Source organism: Phyllopteryx taeniolatus, chromosome 5, assembly GCF_024500385.1.
Source record: "Phyllopteryx taeniolatus isolate TA_2022b chromosome 5, UOR_Ptae_1.2, whole genome shotgun sequence".
NCBI lineage: Eukaryota > Metazoa > Chordata > Actinopteri > Syngnathiformes > Syngnathidae > Phyllopteryx > Phyllopteryx taeniolatus.
In genome coordinates this window covers 3424487-3446322 of record NC_084506.1, presented here as the reverse complement: position 1 = coordinate 3446322, position 21836 = coordinate 3424487, and the positions used below count along the sequence as shown (strand labels likewise).

The 21836-nt window shown below is 44.2% G+C and overlaps 1 protein-coding gene across 4 annotated transcripts in view; it reads right to left on the bottom strand.

Moving 5' to 3' along the window:
• Positions 1-13667, bottom strand: part of LOC133477737 (polypeptide N-acetylgalactosaminyltransferase 18-like) — a 200628-nt gene extending 186961 nt beyond the window's left edge. For 3 of the 4 annotated variants that reach the window (XM_061772813.1, XM_061772811.1, XM_061772812.1), the window contains exon 1: positions 13196-13576. In XM_061772813.1, the coding sequence (XP_061628797.1) occupies positions 13196-13439 (244 nt within the window). In that variant the 5' untranslated portion in view covers positions 13440-13576. Of the gene's footprint in view, positions 1-13195 lie in introns of all 4 variants that reach the window. The other variant, XM_061772814.1, reaches the window with a different exon arrangement.
• Positions 13668-21836: the final 8169 nt, after the last annotated feature.

The following is a 21836-nucleotide window of genomic DNA, read 5'->3' as shown; positions in this document are numbered from 1 at the left end:
GAAGCAGCTAATTTGGTCTCCGATTCTGTCGCTCACGTCACACCAAGACAGGGGAGCGTATAGATTTTGGCTAAAGTAAAAATGGCATTCACAAGGCAATTAGTTATTCATGCCTGGATCAGACTACAGGATTTGAGTCCTGATATTGACCCTATTAGCTATAGCGGCCCTATGGGGGTACAAGCCAGTGCAAACTGTAGGCCGGTCCCAAGCCTGGATAAATGCAGAGGGTTGCGTCAGGAAGGGCAACCGCCTTAAAACTTTGACAAACAAATATGAGCGTTCAGCCAAAGAATTCCATACCGGATCGGTCGTGGCCTAGGTTAACAATGCCCGCCACCGGCGCCGTCAACCTGTAGGCCGCCGGTGGAAATTCAGCTACCGTGGGTTGAAGTTGAAGAGGAAGAAGAGGTGGAAAGCGGGTTCTTCGGCAGAAAGAGAAGAGGAAAGCACAGACCCTAGAACTGAATGTAGGGACTTTGAATGTTGGGACTATGACAGGAAAATATCGGGAGTTGGTTGACATGATGATTATGAGAAAGGTTGATATATTGTGTGTCCAGGAGACCAAGTAGAAAGGCAGTAAGGCTAGAAGTTTAGGGGCAGGGTTTAAATTATTTTACCATGGTGTAGATGGGAAGAGAAATGGAATCGGGGTTATTTTAAAAGAAGAGTTGGCTAAGAATGTCTTGAAGGTGAAAAGAGTATCAGATCGAGTGATGAGGCTGAAAATTGAAATTGTTATATCTCATGTATAATGTGATTAGCATCTATGCCCCACAGGTAGGATGTGACCTAGAGGTGAAAGAAAAATGTTGGAAGGAACTAGACGAAGTAGTTCTGAGCATCCCAGACAGAGAGAGAGTCATGATTGGTGCAGATTGTAATGGACATGTTGGTGAAGGAAGTGATGGCATCCAGGAAAGGAACTTGGAGGGACAGATGGTGGTAGGCTTGGTGGTAGGCTTTGCAAAAAGGATGCAAATGGCTGTAGTGAACACTTTTTTCCAGAAGAGGCAGGAATATAGGGTGACCTACAAGAGCGGAGGTAGAAGCACGCAGGTGGATTACATCTTGTTTGACGATGTAATCTGAAGGAGGTTACCAACTGTAAGGTAGAGGTAGGGGAGAGTGTGGCGAGACAGCATAGGATGGTGGTGTGTAAGATGACTCTGGTGGTGGGGAGGAAGATTAGGAAGACAAAGGCAGAGCAGAGAACCATGTGGTGGAAGCTGAGACAGGACGAGTGTTGTGGGTGAGACAGGCTCTCGGTGGACAGGAGGAGCTTCCAGAAGACTGGACCACTGCAGCCAAGATGATCAGAGAGGCAGGCAGGAGAGTACTTGGTGTATCTTCTGACAGGAAAGGAGAGAAGGAGACTTGGTGGTGGAACCTCACAGTACAGGAAATCATACGATTAAAAGATTAGCTAAGAAGTGGGACACTGAGAGGACTGAGGAGAGGTGAAAGGAATACATTGAGATGTGAAATAGGGCAAAGGTAGAGGTGGCAAAGGCCAAACCAGAGTCATGAATGCACTCACATTCACACCTACGGGCAATTTAGAGTCTTCAATCAACCTACCACGCATGTTTTTGGGATGTGGGAGGAAACCGGAGTGCCCGGAGAAACCCCACCCAGGCACGGGCAGAACATGCAAACAGCACACAGGCGGGGCCGGGATTTGAACCCGGTCCCCATAAATGTGAGGCAGATATGCTAACCAGTCGTCCACCTTGCCGGCCAGATGGAATACAGTTATATCATAATACGTCGTGTAGTGCTGCCAATGTTTGACTGCTATACAGTAATATTTTACAGCTGTAGTCTGACATATTGCCATCGTGACAGACGAAATTTGTCTTGTAGTATGATCCCAGCATTACCGGTTGCTTCAAAATGGATTGATATTATTGGAAATGACTGCCAGTTTCATTTCCTTGAGCAAAAAATAAAGAGAACATGTCAGTGAAATATAAGCCACCTGGATGCTATAGGTCCTTTAAATTTAAATGAACATTAAAAGATCAAATTGTCCTCCATTAATCTACATTTAATAGCTAAAATTTACTTATCCCCTGCAACCTCACAGCATATTCAATTAGCACTTCTGAATAGGTGCAACATTGCTACAGCCTTATCCAAGTTAATGAGGGGCATGGGCTGTACAGCATCCTTCTGCCAGATTGTAGCTCATGTAAAACACTCCAACGAATGGGGACATGTACATGATAAATGTGTGCTTCATGGTTGGTATTGTCATGCATGAACAATTTTGCAAGGCTTTTAATGTGTCATCACTTGGGCGGAAGAGCCTTAGGAAGCCAGCTACTTCACTTTTGTTTTGAGATTTTTTTTAAATGCAGTGGAACCACAAAGGTCAAAGTCTGTTCCAGGACACTGGTCAACCATGGATTATCTTCAGATTTAAAAAAAAGAAAAAACATGTCTTAATGTTAATGATGAAGGCGTAATGCAAAGATGAATTGGAGATAAGTGTACATTAATTCTGAACTTTATTTTCAAATTGATAAAAACCAATCTGACAATATTCAGGCACATGTTGGAAGAAAGCATCTATCAGGGTGTGCAATTTAGTGCTGATCCATACTAGGATCGTTTCAAAAAAGCTTTTGTAAGAGCCACACTAGAGGATAAAGGGCCAGATATGATGTTGAAGAAACCTGCTTACACCAGCTTGACTGGCAGCTAGGGTTGGGCATCGTTTGAATTTGAGGAATTCTGGTTCCGATTCCGGTTCCTTAGTTAGATTCCGGTTTCCAAACGATTCTCGATTCAGATTCTGTTAGGGGGCTGGGTCGTTTACCTTGTTAGCTGTCTTAATGTTGGCATGGACGTATTTTATTGTTTCACTCACCCAATTGACTGAGAGTTGACTTCACTGAAGCTCCGCGCAGTGTTGGCTGAGGCTCGGAGCGCATCGGGAAAAGCTCCTTTGCACAATGTAATCTTATTCCAACTGTTGCACTGAGGCGACTGGTCATTCATTTTAACAGAGTTAAGATACACTTTTGTTCCCCGCCGCTGCCGTTGGGCACAAGCACGTCGTCGTGCCCGTTCTTCTTCGTTGGTTTACGCCGCTTCTTTGTGGCTTTCCGCCACTTCTTCTTCCCGGTTGGAGGACTAGGCATCGAAACTGGGAACCTCAATTTTTTAATTTTAATGGTTCCGGGAGAACTGGAACATTAGCCCCGGTTCCAATCGGTTCTCGATTCTCGATGCCCAACCCTACTGGCAGCATATGCTGTAAACTGTGCTCATGAACAGTTTTACACTTGGCAGGAAAAAAAATTGTGTGATTGGAATTGTGCGGGCTCTTAATGGGTTTTTCATGCATTAGGCGTAGTGAATTGGTGAATTCAAACTGAGGTTTTCCAGCCTGAAAGCATCATGGTGAGCTGTTTTCTTTTTTAAAATATTTAGCATCTTCACTGTATAAATTCACATGAAGCTTCTCATATTCAATTTGCTGTAGAGTAAATTAATGTGCATTAACCATCATTGGTATAGAATATGTGGATTGTTTTAGCAGTAAGCAGGTTCTTTTGTTTGATGATTGATTAAGGATTGAATTTTCAAACATAGCTTTTAATAGGCATGTAGTTGTGTAGAGTGTGTGAATGGTGACCTCAATTGGACAAATAAAATACCTGCACCTCTCTAAAGTATCACATATTTGGGATTGAATTGCATATATCCATCCATCCATTTTCTGAGCCGCTTCTCCTCACTAGGGTCGCGGGCGTGCTGGAGCCTATCCCAGCTGTCATCGGGCAGGAGGCGGGGTACACCCTGAACTGGTTGCCAGCCAATCGCAGGGTACATAGGAACAAACAACCATTCGCACTCACAGTCATGCCTACGGTCAATTTAGAGTCTCCAATTCATGCATGTTTTTGGGATGTGGGAGGAAACCGGAGTGCCCGGAGAAAACCCACGCAGGCACGGGGAGAACATGCAAACTCCACACAGGCGGGGCCGGGGATAGAACCCGGGTCCTCAGAACTGTGAGGCTGACGCTCTAACCAGTCGGCCACCGTGCCGCCGAATTGCATATATAAAACAGATAAATTCATATAATCATTTAATGAACAATTGGTCGATACTCCACAGATTTCTTTTATTGCAGATTTTTTCTGGAATGTAACCCTTGCGATAAATAAGGGCTCACTGTATATCAAAGTACTGTTTGGCAGGGCTGGTGTGGTCTTTATATTATTAATAATAACAGGCAGATTGCAGGCTAAGCCCATGGTTTGAGACAATGCATATTAGAATTTGTATGATTTAGATTATAAATATGCACATTGATGCCAAAATACTGATCCAAATGGATTTCGAGGCCATAACATGTAAAATATGATTAATTCTTCCAAACATGTATAATGTTTGTTATAATGTACAACCTGAATTCCAATGAAGTTGGGACGCTGTGTTAAACATAAATAAAAACAGAATACAATGATTTGCAAATCATGTTCAACCTATATTTAATTGAATACACTACAAAGACAAGATATTTAATGTTCAAACTGATAAATTTGATTGTTTTTAGCAAATAAGCATTAACTTAGAATTTTACGGCTGGAACACGTTCCAAAAAAGCTGGGACAGGGTCATGTTTACATCACCTTTTCTTTTAACAACATTCAATAAACGTTTGGGAACTGAGGACACCAATTGTTGAAGCTTTGTAGGTGGAATTCTTTCCCATTCTTGCTTGATGTACAGCTTCAGCTGTTCAACAGTCCGGGGTCTCCGTTGTCGTTTTTACGCTTCATAATACGCCACACATTTTCAATGGGAGACAGGTCTGGACTGCAGGCAGGCCAGTCTAGTACCTGCACTCTTTTACTACGAAGCCACGCTGTTGTAACACGTTGCAGAATGTGGTTTGGCATTGTCTTGCTAAAATAAGCAGAGGTGTCCAGGAAAAAGACGTTGCTTGGATGGCAGCATATGTTTCTCCAAAACCTTTCAGCATTAATGGTGCCTTCACAGATGTGTAAGTTACCCATGCCATTGGCACTAACGCAGCCCCATACCATCACAGATGCTGGATTTTGAACTTTGCATCCATAACAGTCCAGGTGGTTCTTTTCCTCTTTGGCCCGGAGGACACGATGTCCACAATTTCCAAAAACAATTTGAAAAGTGGACTCGTCGGACCACAGAACACTTTTCCACTTTCCATCAGTCCATCTTAGATGACCTCGGGCCCAGAGAAGCCGGCGGCGTTTCTGGTTGTTGTTGATAAATGGCTTTTGCTTTGCATAGTAGAGTTTCAAGTTGCACTTACGGATGTAGCGCCGAACTGTATTTACTGACATTGGTTTTCTGAAGTGTTCCTGAGCCCATGTGGTGATATCCTTTACACATTGATGTCGGTTTTTGATGCAGTGCAACCTGAGGGATCGAAGGTCACAGGCATTCAATGTTGGTTTTCAGCCTTGCCGCTTACATGCAGTGATTTCTCCAGATTCTCTGAACCTTTTGATGATATTATGGACTGTAGATGATGAAATTCCTAAATTCCTTGCAATTTTACATTGAGGAACATTGTCCTTAAACTGTTCGACTATTTTCTCACGCACTTGTTCACAAAGAGGTGAACCTCTTTGCTTGTTAATGACTGAGCAATTCAGGGAAGCTCCTTTTCTACCCAATCATGGCACCCACCTGTTCCCAATTAGCCTGTTCACCTGTGGGATGTTCCAAACAGGTGTTTGATGAGCATTCCTCAACTTTCTCAGTCTTTTTTGCCACCTGTCCCAACTTTTTTGGAACGTGTTGCAGCCATAAAATTCTAAGTTAATGATTATTTGCTCAAAACAATAAAGTTGATCAGTTTGAACATTAAATATCTTGTCTTTGTAGTGTATGCAATTAAATATAGGTTGAACATGATTTGCAAATCATTGTATTCTGTTTTTATTTATGTCTAACACCATGTCCCAACTTCATTGGAATTGAGGTTGTATTTGAATATTGTAAAAAAACAGAAGCTATCATTTCTTGCACCACAAATGCATACATGGTATCTCTATGGATTTGTTACGTATATTTGTATTGGGTCTAACAGAAGAGCTCCTATCAAAGGACACTTTAGTGTCAGTCATGTGTGAAGAGTGCATGAAACCTAAATGTTAAGTGTAAATTAATATTATATAAGTAGTACTTATATAAAAATGTAAGTTTGAGGCCCACTTCTTAACGTGGGTTGACTCTCTGATATACAATGCAGAGGAGGAGAATTAAAACATGAACAAATGAAAGGCGCGGAATTATAAGTGACAAAGCATGACTGGCAAAGGCACCTTGTTGGAAAGACGTGCAAATATTGTAACAACATATGGCACATCAAGTTTTATTCATTGTAGTGTTGTTCGTGAAGAGCACTTTAGAATTTAGGTTGGACTGGAAGAGTTGGACAAAAACAATCCTGCAAATTGGTCAGTGATGCTTTTACAAATAGCACATTAAAACGGTCCAATTATACCATCTTGTCCTCACTTGGAACAGAAAAAAATGAAATCCACAGAAAAAAATGAAATCCACATTTAGAATCTTGACTTCATTAGTACTGCAACAACAGATTTTTTCTTAAAAATAGTCTTGTTAAAAACAAGAAATGAAATAGAACAGGCAATTAATTTGAATGCTATTCATAGTTTGTAATTATTGAAATTTGTGATGTCAAAACAAGTGAGGAAACAGATCAGACATACAGGGTGTTCATAAAGTCTCTTAACAATTTAACAAAACATTAGTAGGGGGCCCATTAGTTGATTCTAATAAAGGTAAAGTATATACTGTATCCACGACCAATTGCTTTGGTAGAAAAAGACATGAGACTTATTAATATGTATGTATAAAGTTTATTCTACCGAGTGAGGGCGCATGCTATTCATTGACTTGCTAATGACGAACAATTACACACATAACAAGCAGCAGCTCGCATGTGCTCTAGTGGCCACCAATTTGACTTTGTGGGCACCTTGTATATGCTGTGTATAACAAAGAACTATGCAGCAAAGTTGGAAAAACAGTTTAGCGCAAACGACTCTAAATCAGTCTGGCATGCATTCCAATCGCTGACTAATTACAAGCGACGATCCCCCCAAGCTGAGAACAATAGCACACTAGCCAACGACTTGAATACCTTCTACTGCAGATTTGAAAAGGACAGTTTCACACCACACACCCACCCGGCCGCACCCACGACCACAATCACACCTCTGACTTCTGCGTTAACCATTCATGAACAGGATGTGAGACGCATCTTCAAACAACAAAAGATTAACAAAGCGGCAGGTCCGGACCATGTGTCCCCATCCTGCCTCAAAGTCTGCGCGGACCAGCTCGCTCCAATCTTCACTCAGATCTTCAATAGATCTCTGGAACTGTGCGAAGTTCCATCCTGTTTCAAACGCTCCACCATCATTCCAGTCCCCAAGAATCCTGCAATCTCTGGTCTGAATGACTACAGGCCTGTCGCTTTGACATCTGTGGTCATGAAGTCCTTTGAACGTCTTGTGCTGGACCACCTCAAGAGTGTCACAGGTCCCCTGCTGGACCCCCTGCAGTTTGCCTACCAAGCGAACAGGTCTGCGGATGATGCAGTCAACATGGGACTGCACTTCATCCTAGAACACCGACAGTGCAGGGACTTACGCGAGGATCCTGTTCGTGGACTTCAGCTCAGCATTCAACACCATCATCCCTGAATTAAGTGAATTAAGCAGTGATCAGACGAGCCCAGGGCTGCACGAGGTATAGCACGGTATGCGTTTTTTACCGTAGTGTAGCAGTGGTCTTAAGTATTATTTTCCCTGGTAGGACAGTCGATGTGTTGCTTGTATTTAGGGAGTTCGTGGTTGAGTTTAGCTTTGTTAAAGTCCCCGAGAATAATGAGGGGTGAGTCCGGGTGTTTTTTTCAATTTCGTTGACTTGTTCGGCGAGCGTTAGCAATGCGGCGTTCGTGTTTGCTTGAGGCGGTATGTAGACTCCAGCCAGTATGAATGATGCGAACCCACGTGGCGAGTAGAATGGTTTACAGTTTAAGAATAGCGACTCCAAATGCGGGCTGCAGTGTGTGCTGAGCACCGTGACGTCCGTACACCATTTTTCGTTGATATAGAGGCATATCCCGCCGCCCTTTGTTTTCCCCGATGATTACATGTCGCGGTCCGCTCGATGAATGTGGAAGCCGGGACGCATGACAGCGCCATCGGGTACAGCGTTGCAAAGCCAGGTCTCCGTGAAGCACATGGCCGCGGAACATCCGAAGTCTTTACTGGTCTTTAACAGAAGATGAAGCTTGTCCATTTTGTTGGGTAGGGAGTGTACATTCGCGAGGTGGATCGACGGGAACGCCAATCTGTGTCCTCTCATGCAGAGTTTCACCTGAATGCCGGCCCGTTTCCCTCTGTGGTGCTGCTTCCGTCTCCATGCGCCGAAAACCGTGGACGCCGCTCCGGTGAGTAACTCGGGGGAAAAAACTGAGCGGATATTCGAAAGTTGGTGACAGAAAGTCCGGAGTAGCCTCCTTGATGGTTAGCAGGTCTCCCCTTGTGTAAGTGAGTCGTGTAAGGTCTCCAAAGACGGACGAAAAACACAAAAACAAAGATGATACTAGAGAGCGCGTTACCGAGGCGACCACACTGGTAGGCGCCATTTTAAAGTGCTAAAGAACGGATTAATAGGGGCAGGGCGGGGTGGGGGGATTGTGATTCGTCCGATATAGACGATTGTCTGTTACATTGAAGCACTTTTTTTTTGAGGCCATATACACCTATATTTCTGTACAGTTCAAAATTACTGTTTTTCCAGGTTTTTTTTTTCATGGCCTAAAATGCCCAGTTCAGTACAGTTATTGTCAATAAATATAAAAAATACATAAATAAATAAAATAAAAAACCTTGAAAATGTTTGAAACGTTCATATTTTATCCAAACATAACACGCCGGTGCGCTTGGTCATGGTGACATTGACGTTGACGTACAGTACTCATCATAAGCAAGTCGCTTTCATGAGCGGCGAGGAATTCGTCTGCTTCCTCATTCCAAAACTGTTGCCAAAGGTAAACAGCTTGACAAAACAAAAAATACAAAATAGCATGTTCCAGACTCCAAAGACTTACTGTTTGTATTCCTCAGTTAACAGTGTCTCCATGCCGTTTTCTCTCTGCGCTTTGAGTCTATGTACAATAGAAACCATACATCCATCATGACATGGCCGCCACGTCAATGCCCCACATTCAACGTAGCTGCCACGTAGGCACGCGAGGCACGTAGTAAATAACTGTATTATTGAGCATTTGCCTCATTTCTTGCCTTGCAATTAGCTGGCGATGACTCATTTCGGCCGCTTGTATCCGGGATCTTGTTCTTTCGGTCACGACCCACAGCTCATGACCATAGGTGAGGGTAGGAACGAAGATCGACCGGTAAATTGAGAGCTTCGCCTTTCGGCTTAGCTCTTTCTTTACCACAACGGACCGATACAAAGTCCGCATCACTGCAGACGCCGCACCGATCCGCCTGTCGATCTCCCGCTCCATTCTTCCCTCACTCGTGAACAAGACCCCAAGATACTTGAATTCCTCCACTTGGGGCAGGATCTCATCCCCGACCTGGAGATGGCATGCCACCCTTTCCCGACTGAGGACCATGGTCTCAGATTTGGAGGTGCTGATTCTCATCCCAGCCGCTTCACACTCGGCTGCGAACTGCTCCAATGAGAGTTGGAGGTCACGGCTTGATGAAGCCAACAGAACCACATCATCTGCAAAAAGCAGAGAGGCAATACAGAGGCCACCAAACCGGACCCCCTCTACGCCTCGGCTGCGCCTAGAAATTCTGTCCATAAAAGTTATGAACAGAATCGGCGACAAAGGGCAGCCTAGGCGGAGTCCAACCCTCACCGGGAACGAGTCCGACTTACTGCCGGATATGCGGACCAAACTCTGACTCCGGTCGTACAGGGACCGAACAGCCCGTATCAGGGGGTTCGGTACCCCATACTCCCGAAGCACTCTCCACAGGACTCCCCGAGGGACACGGTCGAACGCCTTCTCCAAGTCCACAAAACACATGTAGACTGGTTGGGCGAACTCCCATGCACCCTCGAGGACCCTGCCGAGGGTGTAGAGCTGGTCCACTGTTCCACGGCCAGGACGAAAACCACACTGCTCCTCCTGAATCTGAGATTCGACTTCCCGACGGACCTTCCTCTCCAGCACCCCTGAATAGACCTTACCAGGGAGGCTGAGCAGTGTGATCCCCCTGTAGTTGGAACACACCCTCCGGTCCCCCTTCTTAAAAAGGGGGACCACCACCCCAGTCTGCCAATCCAGAGGCACTGTCCCCGATATCCACGCGATGTTGCAGAGGCGTGTCAACCAGGACAGCCCCACAACATCCAGAGCCTTTAGGAACTCCGGGCGAATCTCATCCACCCCCGGGGCCCTGCCACCGAGGAGCTTTTTAACTACCTCGGTGACCTCAAACCCAGAGATAGGAGAGCCCGCCTCAGAGAACCCACACTCTGCTTCCCCATGGGAAGGCGTGTCGGTGGAATTGAGGAGGTCTTCGAAGTATTCTCCCCACCGACTCACAACGTCCCGAGTCGAGGTCAGCAGCGCCCCATCCCCACTATACACAGTGTTGGTGGTGCACTGCTTTCCTCTCCTGAGACGTCGGATGGTGGACCAGAATTTCCTCGAAGCCGTCCGGAAGTCTTTCTCCATGGCCTCACCGAACTCCTCCCATGCCCGGGTTTTTGCTTCAGCGACCACCAGAGCTCCATTCCGCTTGGCCAGCCGGTACCCATCAGCTGCCTCAGGAGACCCACAGGCCAAAAAGGCCCGATAGGACTCCTTCTTCAGCTTGACGGCATCCCTCACCGTTGGTGTCCACCAACGGGTTCGGGGATTGCCGCCACGACAGGCACCGACCACCTTACGGCCACAGCTCCGGTCGGCCGCCTCAGCAATGGAGGCGCGGAACATGGTCCACTCGGACTCGATGTCCCCCGCCTCCCCCGGAACATGAGCAAAGTTCTGTCGGAGGTGGGAGTTGAAACTCCTTCTGACAGGGGATTCTGCCAGACATTCCCAGCAGACCCTCACAATACGTTTGGGCCTGCCACGTCGGACCGGCATCTTCCCCCACCATCGGAGGCAACTCACCACCAGGTGGTGATCAGTTGACAGCTCCGCCCCTCTCTTCACTCTTCTCATTTCTCATTAACTATAAAGGTCCAGCATAAAATAGTTTTTTTTTTCTGATCTGAATATTTATTTGTAATCCATTTTGTTTTCTTTTCATTTATTCGATCCATCCATTTATTAAACGTCTTGTCCTCACTCAGGCTGTGGGTGAGCTGGAGCCTATCCCAGCTGCCCTTGGGCAAGACGCGAGGTACACCATGGACTGGTCGCTAGTCAATCACTGCGCAAATAAAGACAACAATTAGCGCACAGATTGACAGCTACAGGAGTGTTCCCCATTTCCTCACCCAATGGTCAATTGCTGTGTCAGTTGGCAAAGTGACAGCTGACTGGGAGTCATCATGTTAGTCATGCTTATTTTCTATATTTATAATATATTAGGCGGCACGGTGGAAGACTGGTTAGAGCGTCAGCCTCACAGTTCTGTGGACCCGGGTTCAATCCCCGGCCCCGCCTGTGTGGAGTTTGCATGTTCTCCCCGTGCCTGCGTGGGTTTTCTTTGGGCACTCCAGTTTCCACCCACATCCCAAAAACATGCATTAATTGGAGACTCTAAGTTGCCCGTAGGTGTGACTGTGAGTGCGAATGCCTGTTTGTTTCTATGTGCCCTGTGATTGGCTGGCAACCAGTTCAGGGTGTACCCCGCCTCCTGACCGATGACAGCTGGGATAGGCTCCAGCACGCCCGCGACCCTAGTGAGGAGAAGCGGCTCAGAAAATGGATGGATGGATATAATATATTACTTTTTTTTGTTTGTTTGAATTAATAATGGTAGCGTCGTGCTGCGTTATCGGCTGTACATACAGATTTGAGAAGAATGAGCCTTTTGAGCTTTTACCACATACCAAAGAATCCTTAAAGTTCGTCAAAAGCTTTGGATCGCGCATCCATTAAGCGAGGTAAGTGGAACCGACCAACAATGACCGTGTTTGCTTTCTGCACTTTATACAACGGCAAGACACATAACTTTATATGATTTTGTTTTGCCTTATATAGTAGATATCATATTGTTCCTATTTCATCTTTTTTTTTGGTTCATATAAGGCACAAAAACAAAGACGAAAGATTAATCCCACATTAGCTAATAACTCATTCTTGAACACTTGACACCTGTGTTACCTTTTGGTGAAATTTTAATACTAATAATGCATGACACTTATACGGCACTTTTGACCTGGGGCAGTCTGGCAGAAGCGTGGCCCCCATTCTGTGCCCACGGGCCTTCCGACCACCACCAAACATCCAACCACATTTCTTCATATGCAATACGGGCTTATGATGACATGTGCTCAGGTTCGGGATACAAACCGGCGACCCTCCAGTTTCAGGGCATATTCTTATCCTCTACCCTTTTATAGTAGGCCTACTATTGTATACATTCCGAATGGGATTGAACTGAAGAAATTCAAATGCAAATACACTGCGTATAGAGATGCTTCATCATCTAAACATTTTCCAATCAACAACCTAGTTGTTAACACTTGTATGCATCGAGTGACTTTATTTTGTGTATAACTGTATGCCAATCAATCAAATAGAAATCTTCCAACCTCCAATTACGTATTTTAACCTCATGCTGCGTTTTGATGCCCATCCAAATAACTCCGCCCTCCCTTTGCACGCCACTGCTTGTGATAGTTGCAATGCAGCTGCAACTAATTGCGTGCGTGGTGAGTGTTAAAGAGTAATATTTTAGAAAAATGTTCCAACCAATGAAAACTGTTTCGGGTGAAGTGTGCCTAATCCTTTCCATAGCCAACGTACCCAGGGGTGTGTTTAGTTTAGTTCGTGCTGTTCTAAGTATACATCATGCATCGTTAAACCGAAGCGTGTGAGGCTGCCGGTGGGGGTGGGGTGGGGGGTGGGGGGGGGGGGGGGGGGGGGGGCAATCTCGTTCCGCCCCTGTCCACAGCACAACATCCCCGAGCTGCACGCGCTGACCTTTGATGTGCTCGTTGACGACCCTCTCCAGCTCGTCCAGCCTCTCCACGATCCTCAGGGTCTCCCCTCCGCTGTCCTCCCCCAACTTTCTGCGCGCCTCGACGCCCGCCTCCGCAACTTTAGGGTCGCTGCTCGCCAGGAACTTGGTGATCCAGCCGACGTAGAGGAGACACGCGATGTTGGTCACGCCGCTCACAATCACGCATGTCGACACCAAAGTTTTAGTCCTCCTGGTGCACAGCATCGCGACATCCCCTCCCTCGGCGGGCTCCTCGTTCCTCTCCCTCCTGTGTCCGAGGCGCGTGAGAGGCGAAAGACGCACAGGTGCGGAGTCACAAGTCCTCAAGACATGTTTTAGTTTCGCCTTGATTCCCACAGTCGGGAATTGCTGCGAAAGCGCGAGCGAGAGAGAGAGAGTGTGCTCATCGGTTACTGAGTCAAAAGCTCTGCGAGCCCTTGCGAAGCTTTCTGATGATCCCACTCTCATCCTTCAGTCCAATAGGAGGAGAGGAGGCGGGGCGCGGCTGGAGCACAAAGGTAGAAAGAGGAAAGTTGGGGGGGGGTGGGGGGAAACAGGAGGACGCTCAAGTGCGTCCGTTCATCCACACAAAAGGTTGGAAAGGCCCACTATGGAAATGTGCCCATGTTATGTTTCAATGGGGGGAACAATACATTTCTGGTAGAATCTAACAGTGCGTGGAAATTGCACATAATTTGCTGATTGCTTGAGCTCTAACGAGACAAGTTCACGCGACAAACGCATCATCTTACAGATATAATGTTTAAAAAACCTCAATTCCCTCCCCGAAAGGCAATCACACCGAATAGTCGCCAAGAGCCAAAAACGCCCCTTATATCATTTATGATCTCCATGTCCATGGCAGCAGTAACAGGACTGCAATATTTTTTGCTAAAACCATAATAATAATAATGTGTGTGTGTGTGCATGCATGCGTTCAAAACTGTGACCCTCTGACAAAACCCCTGGCCCCAGGTCTGCCCCCATCGTTGAAACTGGTCTTGGTGAAATTATATATTTTTAATATAAAGATTTAAACACCTTCGCCAGAACAGAGAGTTTAGATATTGGTCTGTATAATTGTTTAAAATACTAGTGTCACCTCATGTCAGGACGAGTACAACAGGATGAGATTTCCAAAGGGATTTCATTTGAAGTCAAGTAAGATTAAAAATGCGACACAGTGACCCAGCTGTAATTTCAGATGCCAACTTCAGGAGGAGTGACTGGAAGTTATCCGAGCGAGCTCTTTTTCTGGTCCCTTTCAAGTGAAACTGTCTTCTGAATTTGACACACCACAGACAAGAGTGTTGTTACCCACCCTGCCAAATTTGAATGGTTACATAATTAGCAAGTATGTAAAGGGCATTTTAGTATAATGTGATCAATAATGGTAAAGATATGGCTTACTGAATTTCCTTTTGAAAATCAATTCATTTGACTGATATGAATGTTTGAATTATTTGCAGTTGTTATCCATCAAAAAAGACAATTGTCCATCCATCCATTTTCCGAGCCGCTTCTCCTCACTCGGGTCGCGGGCGTGCTGGAGCCTAACCCAGCTATCATCGGGCAGGAGGCGGGGTACGCCCTGAAGCGGTCGCCAGCCAATTGCAGGGCACATACAATTAAAAAAAAATTAAAATTCTAAAATATTTGTCAAACCTTTAATACCAAACAGTCTTCACCGTTAGGTATCCAAAATGAAGTTTCATGACTTCTGAAGATGCTAATTACTATTATTAATGATTAATTTTTGGTTCATTTGGATTTTCCTCCGATTGCTTAATATGTAGTTTCCACGAAAACCAACGCAAATGCATCTTAGTGTTTTCAGAGTTGCATTTTGCTGGTTCTTTTACAAAGGATCCTTCTTTGTCATTCAAGCTGTCTTTACCGTTAATACCTCATTATGTTGTTGCAATACATCAGAGGGATCTGTGAGCTGAAATGCCAGCATGAGGCAGCCATTTTGCAGTCACACAATAACAGACAGAAAAATAAATGTTTATTTCTGAGATATGAATGAATAATATGATAATTACATAATATTATTATATAATTTATGACAGTGTCAGTACTATTGCATGTATTTACCATTACTAAGCTTGTATAAAGACAAGAGCGTTTGGATCATTTATGCACTTGCATCTGCAGAGTTTGAAGGGCAACACATGTAAATTGTGCAACTCCCACAACTCCATTTTTACAGCAATAATAAGCGCAAAAGGAATTTATTTTAGACTAATTATAGTAATTTGAGTTGGACTTATGTGAATCAATTCATGTCATGGGTGTGTGTGTTCCGGTTTTTGTCTTCCCCCTGTTTCACAGCTTGCTGCCCTCCACCTTCATCTAGAGGGACTATCAGAACATCAGGACAATATGATGAGACAGGTGGCCTCACACTTTGAAGTTCTTATGAAAATGATTCAGAAGAAGGAACCAGTTGGCACAACACCCGATGCCGCCACGGTACCAATGTTTTCATGTGAAGCAGTTACCATGCAGCCACCTGCCACCTCCGCTGCTGTCCGCCCACAGCTCTCTCGACCGGAGAGGTTCTCTGGAGATTCTGGGAATATTAAGCCATTCATCACTCAGTGCAAACTCCACTTTGAGCTGCAGGCCTTCCCCACCGAGCGGGCAAAAATCGCTTTCGTCATTTCCCACCTGACTGGTCGTGTGGAGGCGTGGGCTACTGCTGAATGGAGCCGCTATTACGCCGCGTGTCATTCGTGGGCTTTTTTTTGTAAAGACTATGGAGCAAATTTTTCAGTTTTCCACACCAGATCGTGAGGCAGGATAACAGCCTGAAAACAGTACCGGATGTTTTTGGTGTCAGAAAACGCTTTGGAGTTTGAATAAATGGCGTGTAAATTGTTATCTGAGCTGGTGAATGGGATTTGATATATAGAGAGTTTAGAGAGCGGTGGCACGGTGGACGACTGGTTAGAGCATCAGCCTCACAGTTCTGAGGACCGGGGTTCAATCCCCGGCCCCGCCTGTGTGGAGTTTGCATGTTCTCCCCGTGCCTGGGTGGGTTTTCTCCGGGCACTCCGGTTTCCTCCCACATCCCAAGAACATGCATGGTAGGTTAATTGACAACTCTAAATTGCCCGTAGGTGTGAGTGCGAATGGTTTTTTGTTTGTATGTGCCCTGCGATTGGCTGGCAACCAGTTCAGGGTGTACCCCGCCTCCTGCCCGATGATAGCTGGGATAGGCTCCAGCACGCCCGCGACCCTCGTGAGGAGAAGCGGCTCAGAAAATGGATGGATGCTTAGAGGGCACTTGAAGTGATAGAGGATTGAGAGAAGCAGTTTAGCGCATCCGATGGCTTTAGTCTTGTTTGTGCCTAGAAGAGGAGGTTTGACATATGTTGCAAAGTAATGAAAGATGTGTTAACTTGTGTCAGAGGGAGTCATTTTTCATTTTTTATGGAGTGGCACACAAGTAAGCGGCTGGAAGACTGTAATTGGGAATATACAGAGAGTCTGTAATTTTTGTAAGTAGATATACATAGAAGTTCCTGTTTGTGGCAAACCGGATTGAGAAAATTACGCGAGGTACACCAGTCAACTAAAGACATCCTTACAATATTGAATTGATACAGTATAGTGACTATTAATACAGCATATCGAATGCAATCCTTTCCATTCACAGAAGTGGGCGGATAGGCCAGAGGTGTCAAGTTGAGTTGCTACTTACGCTACATACGTCATGAGACTGTGCCTAATTTGCATCATGTACAAGGGAAATGTGTGGAGTACATGTTTTTGAGAATGCTTAATATGGTATGAGGATTAATCTGTTTGATTGTCTCCCCAGATTCAGCATTAGAGCAGGGAGGACAAAGAGGATTTTTCCATCTGTCTGGCAAGTAAATTTTGAGGAGGTTTATTTATTTGCATTCTGTCTCCTAAATCAGGTTGATTGCAACAATTTGTGGACAAGCGGAGAGCTACTTTTTGAGGAAAAAGGGTAATAGTAAAGCGCCATATATAGATTAATAAATACAAATTAAGGCTTCTTGAGGAAATAGCAGACAGAATAATCTGGGATGTCCTTCTGAGACCCAGAGCTCTAAAATCGCAGGGAACTGGCACCAAATTGTTTATGACAAGACACAGGCGTCCCACCTGGGGTGGGGGGGCAGCTTTACAACGGGGCACGTGTGTAAGTTTTACCAGTTTATGGTATTGGAAAGGCCAGGGAGAGATTTACAATAGGATCGTTTAATTACTGCAATGGATAGAGGCCTGGGCTGTAGTAGTTGAGGGTGACACGATATGATAATTTGCCAGATGTAATATTGGGAATTAGGGGACTTATGCTAACATTTAGTTACGGTATATTAGCGAAAGCAATGAAGGACACCTGTAGACTTGTAAAGGTACCTGGGGAGAATTAACGTGTGGTTGGTGGTGCGACATCTAGCCAAGCCACTTCTTTTACACCTGGATAGTGATAAAAATGACTTATTATTAGCCTGAGCTATTTTTAAATCGTCACTCGACTAGAAATATCGCTTTACTGAGGAGGGAGACCTAGTGTAGTAATGGTAATATTCATTTCAAGCCCATGAACTTTCAAATACAAACTGCGTGGTTGCAGGAGTTGGGTTGACTGTTTGTCCAAACAGGAACGAGGGAAGTTAGATATTAATTGCGTTAAAGAGGCCTTAGCTGTACAAGTTTCATAACTCTCGAATTATGGATGTGGATCCGCAAACTGGTTAAGAACGCTAATGCTTCAAAATGGGATGCTTAGGTGTTATGGTTCAACCAATAAGTGTGCTTTGTTCAGTTTTGTCTGTGTGGTGTATGTGAGAGGACATTCACTCCTGGGTCCAGGTCAATGTTGTTGTCTGTGAAGTCTCGCTTGTCATGTCATGTTAATGGTTTATGTTTTGTGTTAAATGTTTGTGTCGTCTTAATTAAAAGCAGAAATGGAGCACTTATGAAGCCGGCTGACAGAAGTAATGAAGGATGTGATCACGTGCAAGAGACTATAGACCTTTAGTTGCCAAGGACAGTGTGACTGACGAGAGACTGTTGAATGACTGATTTGTTGAAATAACATTATTTTACAGGACACCGAGGAGGATGCAGCTTGATAGTGTTGTTGTATTGCAGGTTGTTGGAGTGCTGACTCAACGCTGATTTTTATGTGATTCTTGGTTTATTGACATTAACACTTTTGTGAGACAAGTTAACATTTGGTTGGGGAATAATATCAATGTTGGGTGACAATTGCCGACTTGTCCCTTCTCTGGAGTATGTATACAGGAATTATGTAGTCCACGCCTTTGGCAGGAGTATCTTTTGGAGAGTTGTGATTAATTTTTGTGTTTGTTTGCAGGTCTTGTCAGCTGGGCCTCTGCGACGGGAAAGACGACCTGCTTGATTGTGTATGGTGTTGTGTGTGGATATTGTGTTTTGGTGTTAAATTGGTCATTTAGCATGGGGGGAAATATATAGATCCTGTATGTCTTGCCGAAGAAGGTCATAATCATGACTCTGGTGATCTCCCTGATGATAGTTCCAGGAATCTATTTCGGAATGCCTTCAAAACAAATAGAACAAGTGGAAAAGAGGGCAGTGAAGCCAACAGGGGCCCTAGATTTGAACTACACGCTCGGGGAAAGGACGCTGGAAACAGGTACATTTTACTGCTGCTACTAAATTGTTTTGACAATATTGAAGGAAACTGAAGGAAACTGCAGCACCCAGGACTTGACTATTCTAACTAACTTCACTGAACTGTAAATACATGTTTTTATCCATCAACCTAAAAATAATTAACACATTGAAATACAGTATGACCATTAAATCAGATCATTTGCTTACTTAAAACAGATATTTCAAAACATGGACGTTATATATTTCCATCAATCGCAGCCGATATCAAAAGTGCTCTTTATATTGTAGTACGAATGTTTAAAAACAAAAAAAAAACATGCAAAGCAGTGCGCAAACTCAGAGAAGAAACTAAGGATTGGGTTTGTTTCTAACTTTAAAATACTGTACTGTACTGTATTAGTCTCAGTGTCAGGGCTCTCATTCATACTATTCTTTTCCAAAAACAAATACAAAGTGAACAACTTTGAGTTGTGAATAATCATAATTATTATTTCTATACTATAAATCCAATATCTCCTCCATGGCCTTTTTCCAATAAAGACCAACTCTCTCCACATTATCCCTTGGACTGTTAACGTTCACGTTACCTCCTAATTTGTCATAAATTGCCTTTATTATCAACGTCTAATACAATGTTTCTTAACCTGGGTTCGATCGAACCCCATGGCATACATCTTGTCTCATCTGTTCCCTGTGTGATTGATCGTCTGCCCAGCGATTATTAACAATGCATTTAAGGGCAGCTTGGGAAAATGTGTAACACTGTGTTAAAAAGGAAGTGAATTGTTTTGATGGTTGTATAAGTGTGCGCGTAACAGCCTGAATAAAGGGAGATGAAATGACCACTCAGACAGCGATGTTTCTTCTCCGGAAGCTCTACCTAGAATGAGATGTATTTTAAGTAGTCATAAATAATACAAAAGACATTTAAATACAAATATTCCAACAATGATACAAAAAAAACCACTCTTTTATATAACATGCATATTCACAAAAATAGTTCATAATAAATTAAACAAAACTTACATATAAAAGATGTATTATGCTTCAAATAAACTAAACAGTACATAAATATATTCATTTATCTGTAAGTCTATTGAGTAATGAAATAGTTTGCCAAAAATATCCATTAAAAAAAATACATCAATTCTGAACACTCACATCGCCCCAAACCTCTTAAGTTGCATGCGCATGCATAGCCGCATTGCCTGAGTGGGCATGTACCACGTGACTTCCCACTTCTCACCCGCGGCAATCTACAATGGCCGCTGAGTGTCACCCAAACTAACGAACTCAACTCGGACATAAAGGTGAAAGTACAGCTTCCGACACAGTCAAAACAAATACGCGACTCAAAAACAAGCTCTAACCCGCTGGTTTCCCAAAGCTTATGCACATTAATATTCACAGATCATACCTGAATCAAGGGAGATGAAATGACCACTCAGACAACGATGTTTCTTCTCCGGAAGCTCTACTGAGAATGCGACATTGCTCCGAGAGCTCCCTCCTCTGTCTTTAGCACACATAACGAGTCACTCACCGATCACTTTTCTTAAAGAGGTTAAACTAGCAGATTACAAACCTGACATATTGTACAGGTATAGAGAAGTATTTTTAAAGAGTGTTAACCATATATTTTTATTTTTTAAACCTCTTTTAGAGCGCAAATCTTTTAACATTTCCCACAAGTCTTGATAGTCCTACATTCATCTTCATGAGTTTTACCTATTAATGAATTACTGACTTTTTAATTATTTTATGACCTATCATACATGACTAATCTATTACACACACACCCGCAAAATTAGATGTCATCGCGACATCACAATATTTACCTAAGATTTACCTAGTATCTTCTAATTGTCTTAACTGTGTCCTGGTAATAATAACCCTATAGTAACTGATGCTAGCTTTACACTAAACATGAATGGTCCTCCACTACATTAATTAAAGTATTACTTCACCTTCATACAGTAAGGCTGGTAAACTTGGAATGGATTTGTCAACACTGTCAGGGGCAGAACTTCTCTCTGTGGTAAGTGCTGGTACTGGTAAGGCATTCGGTTTGTGTGTGCTGCACTATAGCACGTTGGATTTCGAAGCTGGTCATAGGTGAAGATTTTTGGAGGTCGTCTTTCACTCCTTCGTAAATCACATCTTCGTTCTCTTTCATGTTCACCAGAATCTGAGTGTGGGAGCATTGCAACCTCATCCTGTGTCTCTTCCACTGGTACATCATGACACTGATTTTCCTCTTCCAACAGCACAACTGCTGTATCTCAGCCTCGTCTGTGTTTTAGCTGAGTCTGGGCTCATCAGTGTTCAAAGCTGGTCTCTCTTATGTCCTCTCGTATGTCATGTTCAGTAATTCTGTCTGCACTTGGCACTTGAAGCTCTACTACTGGCCTGTAGTAGTACACACAGTAGTAGCTAATGGACCGAAAAACAAGTCTGTGTGTGTGTGTGTGTGTGTTCCGGGTTTTGTCTTCCCCCCCCCTGTTTCACACACACCTGCTCCTGTGAGCATCTTCACCACCTGTGCCTCGTTCACCCTAATTACCCCTTGTATATAATCTCGTGTCTCATTTCCTCTCGTTGCCAGTTCGTTGTACCTTGTTGTCACGTTCCAGCATTCCTTGTTTCCACGTCATAGACTCACAGTAAGGCTTGACCCTGTTCCGATTATCGACCTTGCCTCTTTGCCTCATGTTTTTGGATACTGTTGCCTCTCTTGGATTGCCTGCCTGTGTACCGACCTATGCCCGTCTATTAAACCTCTCTTTTTGGAAACTGTCCATCTGTTTTGGAGTCGTGCATTTTTGGGTCCTATCCGCTGTTCCGTTCATGACAAAGTCAGGTTTTTGGCACACCAGCGAAAGAACTTGTGTCACCCGCTCTTGGGTGGCGCCTATCACCAGGAACCAGATGGGGCGCTGACACACCGGCAACATCTAGAAGTGTCTAAGCATGAATTAT